Below are 14,125 nucleotides of genomic sequence, written 5' to 3' on the forward strand. Positions count from 1 at the left end.
TCCTGCCTCAGCCTCCCAAGTAGCTGGGACTACAGGCGCCCGCCACCATGCCTGGCTAATTTTTTTGTATTTTTAGTAGAGACGGGGTTTCACCGTGTTAGCCAGGATGGTCTCGATCTCCTGACCTCGTGATCCGCCCGCCTCGGCCTCCCAAAGTGCTGGGATTACAGGCGTGAGCCACCGCACCCGGCCTGCTTTGAAACTTATTAAAACAAACTGTAGGAAAGAAAAAGGCTAGAGACCTTCAAATGATTATTTGAGGGCCTGGCGTGAGCCACCGCGCCAGGCCCCCTCTGGGTTTTAAGCCACCCAGCCTGTGGTACTTTGTTATGGCAGCTAGGACTCTAATACAATAAGTATTCTCATAGCCTTCAGTGGGAATAGGGAAGAGGAATGTGGGGTGTTTGCCAAGGCCCCTGTTACCAGAATTTGTTAAGTGTATATCTATATATATAATATATATACACTTAACAAAGCAAGTTGGGTCTTTGTAGCTGTTTGAGCTACAGGCTCCATTGAGGCTCCACTGAGAACCAGGGCTCAGGGTGGGGTAGCTTTATGCTTGGAGTCCACTAGCTGTTCTCCTAAAAGGTTCTCTCTCCTTTCCCTGCCAGCTCCCTGAGCCCAGAGCTAGAGCCTCTATTTCCCAGCACCACCTCTAGTGGGCAGCTCCCAGCAGTTTTGTTTTGTTTTGCTTTTTATTTTTTAAGAGACTGGGTCTGGCTATTTTGCCCAGGCTGGTGTTGAACTCCTGGACTCAAGTGATCCTCCTGCCTCAGCCTCCCCAGTAGCTGGGACTACAGGTTGCGCCACCAACCCAGGCTGTGGCAGTTATTTAACAGTGTTTCTCTCCAGAAACATGTTCAAACCATTACTGAAGGTGAAAAGCAAGAGAAGGGGATTTAATTTTGTGTCTCTCTTACCACTGTAAATGTGGCTACATAACATCTCAGAGAATAAACAATCTTGATGAACCATCAAAATCAGCTGAAGATCTTATTACACTGTATATATATTCCCAGGTCCCTCCTGGGAGAATCTGATCCTGTTGGTTTAGAGTTTAGCCCAGGTAATCTGTTTTTTGTTTGTTTGTTTCGTTTTCTTTTTTGTTTTTTTGTTGTTGTTTTGTTTTGTTTTTGAGATGGAGTTTCCCTCTGTTGCCCAGGCTGGAGTGGGGTGGCATGATCTCTGCTCACTGCAACCTCTGCCTCCCGGGTTCAAACGATTCTCCTGCCTCAACCTCCCAAGTAGCTGGGACTACAGGTGGCTGCCACCACACCCGGCTAATTTTTGTATTTTTAGTAGAGTCAGAGTTTTGCCATGTTGGCCAGGCTGGTCTCTCACTCCTGACCTCAAGTGATTCGCCCACCTTGGCCTCCCAAAGTTCTGAGATTTTAGGCGTGAGCCACCGCACCTGGCTTGTTTTTGCTTTTTTGAGACGGAGTCTAGTTCTGTCGCCCAGGCTGGAGTGCAGTGGCACGATCTTGGCTCACTGCAACCTCTGCCTCCCAGGTTCAAGTGATTCTCCTGTCTCAGTCTCCCAAGTAGTTGGGACTACAGGCACTGGCCACCATGCCCAGCTAATTTTTTTTTTTTAAATATTTTTAGTAGAGATAGGGTTTCATCATGTTAGCCAGGCTGCTCTCAAACTCCTGACCTCAGGTGATCTGCCTACTTCAGCCTCCCAAAGTATTGGGATTACAAGCGTGAGCCATTGTGCTGGCTTTTTTTTTTTTTGACATGGTCTTGTTCTGTCACCTAGACTAGAGTGCAGTGGTGTGAACATGGCTCACTGCAGCCTTTAACCCCTGGGCTCAAGCAGTCCTCCTGTCTCAGCCTTCCCAGTAGCTGAGACTACAGGTGCATACCACTATGCCCAGTTAATTTTTGAAATCGGTAATCTGTTTTTTTTTTTTTTTTAACATGGAGTCTCACTCTGTTGCCTAGGCTGGAGTGCAGTGGCACGATCTCAGCCTACTGCACCCTCCACCTCCCGAGTTCACGCAATCCTCCCACCTCGGCCTCCTGAGTAGCTGGGATTACAGGCGCATGCCACCAAGTCCCAGCTAATTTTTGTATTTTTAGTAATGATGGGTTTTCACCATGTTGGCCAGGTTGAACTCCTGACCTCAAGTGATCCGCCCACCTTGGCCTCCCAAAGTGCTGGGATTACAGGCATGAGCCACCAAGCTCGGCCAGTAATCCGTATTTTTACACTTGATTTTAGCCAAAAGGTGAAGAAGTGAGAGTAATCTGTATTTTTAACGAGTGTCCAAAGCGATTCTGACAATGAGCCAAGGTTGAGAGTTCCGATAGTATTATCTCCCTTTTCTCCACAGCAATCTGGTTCATTTTGCAAACAAGAAAACTGAGGCTCAGAGAAGAATTAACTTGCCCAAAGCCTCAGTCATACTGACTACCTCCAAAGCCTATGATCTCTTCCATACAACATCAGACATAACATTTGTTGGCACAAGGCTGCAAAGTAGAGACCTTCCCACCGTGCAGGGCTGGAAATTCTGGTAACAGGGGCCTTGGCAAACACCCCACATTCCTCTTCCCTATTCCCACTGAAAGCTGTGAGAACACTTGTTGGATTAGAGTCCTAGCTGCCATAATGAAGTACTACAGGCTGGGTGGCTTAAAACCCAGAGGAGGCCGGGCACGGTGGCTCACACCTGTAATCCCAGCACTTTGGGAGGCCAAGGCGGGCAGATCACCTGAGGTCAGGAGTTCAAGACCAGCCTGGCCAACATGGTGAAACCCCATCTCTACTAAAAATACAAAAATTAGCTGGGCATGGTGGCAGGTGCCTGTAATTCCAGCTACTCAGGAGGCTGAGGCAGGAGAATCACCTGAACCTGGGAGTGGAGGTTGCAGTGAACCAAGATTGCGCCATTGCACTCCAGCCTGGGCAACAAAAGCGAAACTCCATCGCAGAAAAAAAGAAAAGAAAAGAAAAAAGCCTAGAGAAAAAAATTTATTCTCTGACGGTTCTGGAGATTAGAAGTCTGAGATCAAGTGGGGCAGGGCCATGCTCTCTGAAGACGCTAGGGAAGTATCTGTTCCATGCCTTTCTCTTAGCTTCTGTCATTTGCAACCTTCCTTGGCTTGCAGGTGTATAAATCCAACCTCTGCCTCCATATTCACATGGTATTCTTCCCTCTGTGTAATCAATCTCTGTCTCTTCTCTATTTTATAAGGACTCCTCATTGAATTAAATTGTATTGGATTAAGGGCCCATTTTACTTAATATGACCTCATCCTAATTTCTTAATTTAGATCTTTATTAAATCTGCTGAATCTCTTTTCTTTTCCTTTTCTTTTTTTGAGACAGAATTTTGCTCTTGTTCCCCAGGCTGGAGTGCAATGGCTTGACCTTGGCTCACCGCAACCTCCACCTCCCAGGTTCAAGGGATTCTCCTGCCTCAGCTTCCCGAGTAGCTGGAATTACAGGCATGCGCCACCATGCCCGGCTAATTTTGTATTTTTAGTAGAGACAGGGTTTCTCCCTGTTGGTTAGGCTGGTCTCGAACTCCCAGCCTCAGGTGATCCGCCCGCCTTGGCCTCCCAAAGTGCTAGGATTACAGGCGTGATCCACCGTGCCCGGCCTTTTTTCTTTTTTATTTTTTTTTGAGACAGAGTCTCACTCTGTCACCCAGGCTGGAGTGCAGTAGCACAATCTGGTGGCTCACTGCAACTTCCACCTCCTGGTTCAAGTCATTCTCCTGCCTCAGCCTCTTGAATAGCTGGGATTACAGGCATACGTTACCACACCTGACCAATTTTTGTATTTTTGAAGAGATGGGGTTTCACAATGTTGGCCAGGCTGGTCTCAAACTCCTGACCTCAGGTGATCCACCTGCCTCGGCCTTCCAAAGTGCTGGAATTGATTACAGGCATGAGCCACCATGCCAAGCCAGAGTTTCCAAATAAGGTATCAGGGATTAGGACTTCAACATGTCTTGGTGGGGGGGGGCACGCAATTCAATTCATAGCACCTATAATATTAAGGTGTCACAAACAACACTGGAATCCTCAAGCTGAATATACAAACCCAATTGCCATGGTGACCCTAGCTTCTCCAAAGGCAGGGGTACCCAAGGGCTCAGATGGGATGAGAAGCTGTGGAAGAGATAGGGGCAGCTTTGGCCATTGGTTGGATGGTTAAGAATTGTAATGTGACATCAGAACAGTTCAGAAACCTGGCTCAGAAAGTCTTTTGTTGGTTTGAAACAGTGGAGTGATCATGGCTCACTGCAGACTGGACCTCCCAGACTCAAGCCATCCTCCCACCTCAGTCTCCTGAGTAACTGAACTGCAGGCACACACCACCATATCCAACTATTTAATTTTTTTTTTTTCTTCTGTAGAAATGTTATCTCACTATGTTGCCAGGGCTAGACTCGGAACTCCTGGGTTCAAGTGATCAGAGCTCCTACCTTGGCCTCCCAAAATGCTGAGATTACAGGCATGACCCACTGTGCCTGGCCAGCAGCAAGTCCATTCAATCAACAACTCTCTAAGAGCTTCTCATGTGCCAGGAGCTGGGCAAAGAGCAAGGCAGGCAGGATCCAGTCAATCACGGGCTCATGGGTTAGTAGGGTGACCAATAGCCAAAAGATAAGACTAATGAGGACACACTTATAAACCAGTATCTGTGCTCTGAAAGGAAGGAACTTGATGCCTTCGAGGAGACTCTCCTGTGGCTGCATTTTCCTCCTTTCCTTCATTCTCCTTCCCTTCCTTCCTTTCCTTTGCCTTTCTAACTACCATTCTCTTGGAGACCTGCGAGTGTGTCAACATCTCAGTGAAATAGAGGGACGAGAGCATCACCTAGTGGTCAGTGTGGGCATAGCAACGACCAAAACTGAACTAATCAGCCTGGGAGATGAAGGGCAAGGGGTGGTGGGGGTGGGCAGTGTGTGTGTCTGGCCCAGGTATGCCCCTAACAGTGCTGTGAATACACTCTGGCAGATTCATGGCAATGGACAACAGCTCTTAAATATTTACCAATTTGAAGCTGCGTACCCCCACCTCCCACAAAAAATAATCACTCCATTGTTTGGTCCTGACATAGCACGTCCCCTGGGGTACCAGAAAGGCAGACCAAGTCCTGGCCAGGCAGGGTTAATGCTCAAGGAGAACCCTCCCATTTCCTGACTGTAATAGCAGTGAAATCCTACCTAGCCTGGGTAGCTCTCACATCTGCTCCCATCTCCCTCCGCATTGCCGATGTCTCATCTCTTATCCCTGCATTGTCTCTAGGGTCTAATCAGACCCCCTTCCAATCCACTCCCATTTACACAGGTGTCAGAGGGATCCTTCTCAAACACCAGTCAGACCTGGGCTCAGAGCACTCCCTGGCTCCCAGTGGCTCCCACCTAGCACTCTAGTTCACCCGCATCTCTACATGTAACCCTCTGCCATCTCCTCTATCCATCAGACACCTGTGGCAGCCTCGGCATCATACACACCTGCTCTGTATGCTGTGCCTAGAGCTGCCTGTCCAGTCTTGGTCAGCTGGCTAACTCCTGATCCTTGGAGAACCAGCTCCATCAGCACCTCTGGGCAAGGTAAGTTCCCCTTCTCAGAGCTCCCATCTTCTATCATCACACTGTGCTAGATGGGCCCTCTTTTTTTTTTTTTTTTTTTTGAGCTGGAGTCTCACTCCATCGCCCAGGCTGGAGTGCAATGGCGCATCTCGGCTCACTGCAACCTCCACCTCCTGGGTTCAAGTGATTCTCCTGCCTCAGCCTCCCAAGTAGGTGGGATCACAGGCGCCCACCACCATGCCTGGCTAATTTTGTATTCACCATATTGGTCAGGCTGGTCTGGAGCTCCTGACCTCAGGTGATCCCCCCTCCCCCCGCCCCTAGTCTCTGCCTCCCAAAGTGCTGGGATTACAGGCGTGAGTCACCACACCTGGCCAAGACTCGGCCCTCTTTGAGGGTACAATGTCTGATTATGCTGTGATTCTACACCCAGCCCCACCCCATTCCTAGACTGGGTCCTGGTACAACAATGAATGCTTGTTGAATGAATGAAGACTCAGGTGGAAGTCCATAACCCATCCGACCATGAGCTCTGGGCCTTGCATTATATACTTTTATGTTTCCAAATGGATTTTGTTTTTGTGACCTAGGTTTTCTAGGTGTGAGACTTCACTGCCACTCCTAGTCTGGAAGTGTCCCAAGGCGGGGCCAAGGCAAGCACCAGGCTGGGTCCAGGAAGCTCCTGGGTAGAGACCACTATTGGAAAAATGGGGTTTCACAAGAGGGACTCTCCCACTCTGCCACTAGTCGGCTCCTGAAGTAGGCCTTGTCTCTGAGGTGCTCCCCTAGCCACCCCTCCCTTTATCCCAGGACTTCTGAGGTTCCCACTTCAGCCTTGGTGGTGAGGAGTGTGTAGAGGAACATCTGTCACCTTCTTTTGGAGCCTGCTCCTAGGTCAGTGGGGCCAGAAATCAGTAGGGCACAGATGGGGTGCTCATGCGTGCTGGGTTCCATTGGTGAGTCAGCACACCTACTGAAAGCCTGGGAATCAAACTTGCCGGGGTGGGGCGGGGATGCAGAAAATAAAGTGTTTCATGACCTGCTTGGGGGAAGGTTAATGCTCTGATGTTGGATAAACATGTTCCTCTTCTCTACCCCCAGGATAGGTTTCTGGGCTGGAAGGGAACTTTTCTGACCCATCAAGAGAAATCCACTGCAGGCCGGGGGCGCTGGCTCACTCCTATAATCCCAGCACTTTGGGAGGCCGAGGCGGGTGGATCACTTGAGGCCAGGAGTTCAAGACCAGCCTGGCTAACATGGTGAAACCCCGTTTCTAATAAAAATACAAAAATTAGCTGCTCATGGTTGCCCACACCTGTAATCCCAGCTACTCAGGAGGCTAAGGCAGGAGGATTGCTTGAACCTGGGAGGCGGAGGTGGCAGTGAGCCAAGATTGTGCCACTGTACTCCAGCCTGGGCAACAGAGTGAGACTCCATCTCAAAATAAAAAATAAAATAAAAAAATAAAGAGTCTGGGAGCAGTGACTCATGCCTGTAATCCAGCACTTTGGGAGGCTGAGGCAGGTGGATCACCTGAGGTCAGGAGTTTGAGACCAGCCTGGCCAACATTGTGAAACCCCATCTCTACTAATAACAAAAAAATTAGCCGGGTGTGGTAGTGCACACCTGTAATCCCAGCTACTCTGGAGGCTGAGGCAGGAGAATCGCTTGAACCTGGGAGGCAGAGGTTGCAGTGAGCTGAGATCACGCCATTGCACTACAGCCAGGTGGAAAAAAAAAAAAAAAAAAAAAAAATATATATATATATATAAAATCGTGGTGGCTCACACCTCTAATCCCAGCACTTTGGGAAGCCAAGGCAGGTGGATCACAAGGTCAAGAGATTGAGACCATCCTGGCCAACATGATGAAATGCCGTCTCTACTAAAAATACAAAAATTAGCTGGGCGTGGTGGCACATGCCTGTAATCCCAGCTACTTGGGAGGCTGAGGCAGGAGAATCACTTAAACCCAGGAGGTAGAGGTTGCAGTGAGCTGAGATTGCACCACTGCACTCCAGCCTGGTGACAGAGCAAGACTCCTTCTCAAAAAAAAAAAAAAAAAAAAAAAATTAAAAAATTAAAAAATAAAAAGAGAGGCCGGGTGTGGTGGCTCATGCCTATAATCCCAGCACTGTGGGAGGCCGAGGCAGGTGGATCACCTGAGATCAGGCGTTTGAGACCAGCCTGGCCAACATGGTGAGACCCCTTCTCTACTAAAAATACAAAAACTAGCTGAGTGTGGTGGTGCACGCCTGTAATCCCAGCTACTCAGAAGGCTGAGGCAGGAGAATCGCTTGAACCCAGGAGGCGGAGGTTGCAGTGAGCCGAGATCGCACCACTGCAGTCCAGCCCGGGTGACAGAGCGAGACTCCGTTTCAAAAAAAAAAAAAAAAAAAGAAATAAAGAAATCCATTGCAGCCTTATCTCCGTGACAAGACTAGCAGGCCCTGCTTTTTTTTTTTTTTTGAGAAGGAGTCTCACACTGTCGCCCAGGCTGGAGTGCAGTGGTGCAATCTTGGCTCAGTGCAACCTCTGCCTCCCAGGTTCAAGCGATTCTCCTGCCTCAGCCTCCCAAGTAGCTGGGATTACAGGTGCCCGCCACCACACCTGGCTAATTTTTTGTATTTTTAGTAGAGACGGGGTTTCACCATGTTGGCCAGGCTGGTCTCAAACTCCTGACCTCGTGATTCGCCTGCCTTGGCCCCCCAAAGTGCTGGGATTACAGGATTACAGGCATGAACCACCACACCTGGCCTCAGGCTCTGCTTTCATAGTCCTGGTAACCCGGCAATCAGTCACTTGTCTTGGAAAGTTGGCCCCTTTTCAGAACCAAGACCAGTCTCTCTTAAGCTTCTACCATGCAGGACCTTATCCAAGTTTTATCACTGCCTTTAGATGCTGAAGTCCAGGAGAAGCTAGGGCATCTTGTCAGGACAGTTTACATTCTTTCCATGCTTCTTGGGCCACCCCTGAGAGGGTCAGACAAGCAAACCCAAACCCCTTGGCCCTCTCCAGGGAATCAAGAGCAGGAATTTGGGGAGAGCAACGAGGGACAAAGTCTGGATGACAAAGCTCACTGATCCAAAGCTCAAGCAGAGATACTGCGGGGGAGGGAAACCTCCCTAAGAGCCCCTCCAGTCAGCCACAGAACGTATCTCTTGTCACCAGCAGGATTTATTTCAGGGTTCTGCCAGCAAAATGACTTATAAATACATTCTTCCGCATCTCCCCCTTTCCAGGGGTGCTGCTGAGTTGCACGGGATGAGATCTGCTTCTGAGATCCTGGGGCTGTATGCCACCCCCAACTCACCAGAGCTCTTCCAGCACACAGCAGCACCCCCACCCCCCAGCTGGCAGAGAAGCTTATGAGGCTGTTATCTCTCAACAGACAGCTGTGCAGGGCTGGAGGCAGCAGCTTATCAGGAGGCCTGCAGTGATTCACAGCCCAAGTCCCAGCTTCTCTGCTGAATAGTAATTTCCAGCAGTGGATTTGTGCTCAGTCTCTCTCCTCCCCCTTTCCCAAGGGTGTGCTGTCCTTTCTCAGAAAGAGGGCAGTGAAGGGGAGATCCTACCCACAGAGCTGGGGGCTTTGTGCCAGCCTTCTGGGTAAGGTTCAGTTTATTGTCTGGAGGCTGCAGGTTCAGGGACCTCAGCAGGGTCTGCCACCCTTTGCAGTGACCTCCAGGAGAGTTCATCAATGCTCTCCTTCCACTCCTTCCTTCCCCTCCCAGAAAAACAATGTGCCGCTCCCTTTCCCTTAGTGGCGATGTACAGGGGGACATGGGCCCCCATTTGCAACAGCCCCTGAGGCCAGGGCCAGCCCGGGAGGGCGGAGTGGGGGAGGAGAGGGGAAGAAGCCAGGGACTGGGCAGTGCCTTGCACCATTTTGAAGCTGTTCAGTCTCTGTGCCTGACCCTGAAGACTCCAAAGGCTCAGAACGCAAGGCTGGAGGGGAGGGGAGACACAAGGGGCCAGGCGAGAGCTGTCTCTGCACAGGCGGGTGGTTAGAAAAAAAATGGGGGACAGAGCCATTTTTGTGCTTGTTTTATTGGAAGCAAGACTCCAGCTGCAGGGCTCGGGAGGAGGCCTGGAGAGTTCAGTCCTGGGTCTCCCTCTGGGCCAGGAGGGGGAAAAGGGGTGTTAAAAGAGCTAGAACCCTCAGAGATGCTCCTCTGAAGCAGGGGAAGGAAAACTAGAAAGGAAAACTGTCCCAGGGCGGGGAGCGGAATAGGGCCCCCACATCTCAGACTCTCCTACCCTCAAGCAGTCAATTCTCACCCCCTGCCTTCCTCTGTCAACGGTGGGGGTGATTCCAATAACTCTTCTCAGCTTCCATACTTCAGGTGCCCTTCGTGAATGCTGGGTGGCTTTAACCCTTGGGGTTCCCAAACAAGTTTCCAGAATCCCACTGTCCACCATTCTCCCCCAAAGAAGGTCCCAGAAAAGGTGAAGTTCCGTGTCTTCAGGCAACATGAGCATAAGCAGCAATCATCGCATGAAGTTTCCCTAGGGTGGTCGGGGATCCTCTTCTGCCACTCCTGGGGTCCCTCTCTTCTCGCCTTAAAGTCCATGCTACCCGTCTTGAGGAGCTGTGTCCAGGTTGTGGGCTCCGGAGGACCGAGGAGTGAAAGGCTAGAGGTGTATGTGAAGGTGGAGGCCCTGGCGGAAGATCCTGCCGGAGTAGGTGGCCCACAGTCCGGAGTTTCAGGCCGTCTGATCCTCGTCCGCAGCCCCTGGCTCAGGTTGCGAACGCTTCGCGGAGCCTTCTCCAGCTGCGGGTTCCCCTAGGCTCCTCTTGGACGTTGGCGCGGCTGACGGGGACGAGGGACCAGGATGGGGGTTCGGGGGCTGGTAGCCGGGCTGTCGCGGATCCAGCGCGTCCTTGGAAAGTAGGATGGCGAGGCCGGGCACATTCTTAAGTACGCTGAGACTAGCGGCCGGCTCGCCAGGCGTCTGACCCTGCGTGGGCCCAGGCGGGAGGCTTTGCCACACCTCGCGCACGCTCCGGTAGCGCAGCCGCGTGACCTGGTGCAGGCCCGCCAGGCGGCGCTTGAGGATCTCGGCGCACGTGACGGTTTTGGTGGTGGCCCGGCCGCAGCCGCTGAAGACGATGGCGCGCGTGTCTGGCTGCGCCATGCTGGCGGTGGCGAAGGCCATCAGGTTCCGGATCTTGCTGCCTTCCTTGACCCGCATGTGCACCGCGCCCGGCGCCAGGTCTGCGAAGGGGCCGGAGCCCGGGCCGCCTCCCTCGGCCCCGCCCCCCGCTGGCGCCTCTTCGGAGCGCACCTTACGGAAGTTCTCCATGCGCCGTCGTCGCCAGGACCGCCGGCTTTGCCATGGGGCGGCCTCAGTCCCGGGGCTGCATGGCTGCCGGTCGCGCCCTGCAAGGGCCAGCAGGGGTAAGGGCGCGGGAGCAGCGCGGACGCCGGCGGGCGGGCTGGGACGGCGCGATCTCGGCCCCACTTCTCTCGAGCGAGCGCCGCTCTACTCAGCGCTCTCGGCGCCCGGTGCTCCGCGCCTTTAGCTGAGGCCCCGCCCCTGCCGCCAGGCCCCTCCCCTGACCCGGCCCGGCCCGCCCGGGCCCCAGCCTCACCAGCTTTTCCAGGCGAGTCCGGGTTCTCAGCTACGCGGGCGTGGGAGCGGGTGCGGGGCGCATGGGCAGGTGAAGGTGAAGTTCCACTATAATCGCCATCAGCGCTCTGCGAGCCAACCGTCACAAACCGGCAGTCTAAATAAAAGCTGCGCTTGCGGTGCAAACACCAATTCAAATCCGGTATCCGAGCCCTTCCCATTTGCAACTGAAGGCCGCCCCTCGTCCCCTCCCAGGGAGAGATTTCCAAGAGGCTTGCTGGGGCCTCGCCCCTCCTCCCCCGCGCCGGGGAACACCCCCACCTTTTTTCCGCTCCCAAGTATTCTTGCCTCAAGGACAGCTATTGCGCGGTCAGCAGAGTGCGGGAGGAGCTGGCTGCGGCTCCACTCCGCGCCTCCCCTCGGGCGATTACGTCGCGGCGTGGTCCTCGCGGGGCGCGGGAGACCCAGACTTCAGCCTCGCCACGCCTGCCCAGAGCTCGAGGCTCCCAGACCCGCGTCCACCCCTGGGATGTGAGGAGTGAGGCTTTGGGCCAGGCTGTTCCCCGAGGCGCGTGCGGAAGCGGGCGAGACCTCTTCTGAAAAGGCGGTAGTCTCGCTCCACCCATGCCCAAGAGCCCACCCTTAGAGCTGCGCGCTTTAGGGTGAGCCAGGCACGATGCCTTGCCAACGTGGCCGCCCCCTTCCTCCCAAGCGGAATTCGCTCAGGCAACATTGGCCCCTTGAGATCCAGTGGGGTCCTTTTCGAAAGGAGGCTGGGTGAACGCAGGTTTTAAAGAGAAGGGAGGGGCCGGGCGCGGTGTCTCACGTTTATAATCCCAGCACTTTGGAAGGCAGAGGCGGGCGGATTACTTGAGGTCAGGAGTTCGAGACCAGCCTGGCCAACGTGGTGAAACCCCGTCTCCATTAAACATACAAAAGTCAGCCGGGCGTTGTGGCGCGCTCCTGTAATCCTAGCTGCTCGGGAGGCTGAGGCAGGAGAAGCGCTTGAACCCGGGAGCTGAAGGCCGCAGTGAGCCGAGATCATGCCACTGCACTCCAGCCGGGGCGACAGAGCAAAATTCTGTCTCAATAAATAAATTAATTAATTAATTAATTAAAATACAAAAGAGAAGGGAGGAATACTCCATTCTCCATGATGTGATTATTATGCATTGCATGCCTGTATCAAAACATCTCATGTACCCTCTAAATATAGACACCTATTATGTACCCACAAAAATTAAAAAGAAAGACCTTAAAAAAAATAAAAGAGAGAAAGAAGGGAGGAAGGTGGGGAGTTGAAGCCCTGGGGGCATTATGGAGCTACTGGATGCCTCTCCGTCGGAAAACTCCACGAGACACAAAGAGAGGCCCGGGGTCTCCTGCCGGGTGAGAGAAGCATTAGAGAAAGATGAGATTGGGGCTGTCAGGACTACTGATGAAAGGGAGGGGGTCTGAGAAGGGGTCCGACCCTCCCTAAAACTGCTCTCGGGATTCGCCCGTCCTCCTTCCACCCGCCCTACGCAGTCAGGACTGAGGGAAGGCGGCAGATCTGGTCCTAGCCAGGGGACTGTGACGGGGCGTGGCGGGGAGGGACACAGAGAGCTGGGGCGGGCGGGCAACCGGGAAAGTGCTGGGGTCATGACGGTGCCTGGGATTGCTGGGCCTCAGTTGGAGATGGGGCTGCCAGACGCTCTTCTCCCTCCTCCCGCTGTTCTCGCCTCCTGGGCATCTGCAGCAGCTCTTGGTCCCTGCTGTTCAAAACCAGGGTTTACCCCCTTATCACTTCTTGGGAGCGGCTCTCGGTCCCTGCTGTTCAGAACCGGTGTTTATCCTCTTACCACTTCTTGGGAGTGGCTGCGGCGCCTGGACTTTGGCACCCCAATATGTGAATGGCTGACCCCCTCCCCGTCTCCTGGTGGGATCAGGAACCCTCGGGGTATGCTCCGAACCGGGACTTCGGTCTCCCTCCAGTCTCCGTGGGCCCCACACAGCGGTGGGGGCTAGAGGCACAGCAGCCTTGGGAAGATACAAAGACTGTCCGCAGCGCGTAGCGGGGCGTGGAGAACCGAGGGCTGTGTAAGGTCAGGCCCTGAGAAAAAGCCCCCGAAAGGCTGGAAGTTACGTTGGAACGGGCTGGTTGTGGAAGGAGCGAGCTCTCCGTCCCCGGGAGTATGCAAGTTTGGGCTGCACGATCACTTGGAAGGGATTGGGCGGAGTTCTGTCATTTGGAGGAAGAGTCCTGGGAGCTTCAGGTTTGTGTAGGGCAAGGACGGGGCGGTTATGCGTCCGGCCAGGTTGACCCTCGAGGACCCAGCCGTCCCCAACCTCCTAAACTGCTGTCGGATGTGGAAGACTCGCTATTCACTGCTCTCCACAGTCGGTGAAGGGAGAACGCCGCAAAGGGCCGCATCCCCTCCTGCCGGTCCCCTCCCCTTCCCCCGCTCCCTCTGCAGCACTTAAAATGTAAATGTACATCGTGATTAGCCGCGGGGTCGCTAATTACAGCTGAAGCCATTCATTATACTGTCAGCGAGCGTCGCAGCCCGCCGGCTGTGCGCTCCCTCCTGGCCGCGGAGGGGTGTAGGGGGTGGGGGCGGGAGATGCGGAGAGTGAGGGTGGAAGGATGGGGTGCTGTGAATTAGGGTAATGTGGCAGGCCCGGAGGAAGCTGGAGTGGGAGAGAGCGGGCAGCGAGCGGGGAAAACAGGGTGGGCGGTGAAGGACGGGGCGGGGTGGTGAGGAGAGAGGAGAAACGCGGGAGGCAGGAAGGAATTGGGGCATGAAGTAGTGAGGGCACAGGGAAAGGGGCTGTATGAGGGGGGAAACAGCGTAGGGGACAGGGCGAAGGGAGAAAAAGCTGCGAAGAGGGTGGGAACCCCAGGGAGGGGCCAGAGTCAGAGGAGGGGAGCACAGGGCTCAACTTCAGAAAGGCTGGTAAATAAAGTAGAGCATCAGTGGTGCACACCACACAATGGTTAGAAAAGTGGAATCAGTG

General features: G+C 53.5%; 1 protein-coding gene across 1 annotated transcript; it reads right to left on the reverse strand.

Annotated features, from left to right (window-relative positions):
* Positions 1-8,713: 8,713 nt before the first annotated feature.
* Positions 8,714-11,067, reverse strand: RPP25 (ribonuclease P and MRP subunit p25). The gene has a single exon (XM_054452250.2). The coding sequence runs from the start codon at positions 10,859-10,861 to the stop codon at positions 10,262-10,264; it is 600 nt and encodes a 199-aa protein (XP_054308225.1). The 5' UTR covers positions 10,862-11,067; the 3' UTR covers positions 8,714-10,261.
* Positions 11,068-14,125: the final 3,058 nt, after the last annotated feature.

The sequence above is a fragment of the Pongo pygmaeus genome, chromosome 16 (genome assembly GCF_028885625.2).
Source record: "Pongo pygmaeus isolate AG05252 chromosome 16, NHGRI_mPonPyg2-v2.0_pri, whole genome shotgun sequence".
Classification (NCBI taxonomy): domain Eukaryota; kingdom Metazoa; phylum Chordata; class Mammalia; order Primates; family Hominidae; genus Pongo; species Pongo pygmaeus.

Coding starts and splice junctions, on each gene's coding strand:
- RPP25 (XM_054452250.2), bottom strand. CDS start 10,861: ATGGAGAACTTCCGTAAGGTGCGCTCCGAAGAGGCGCCAGCGGGGGGC.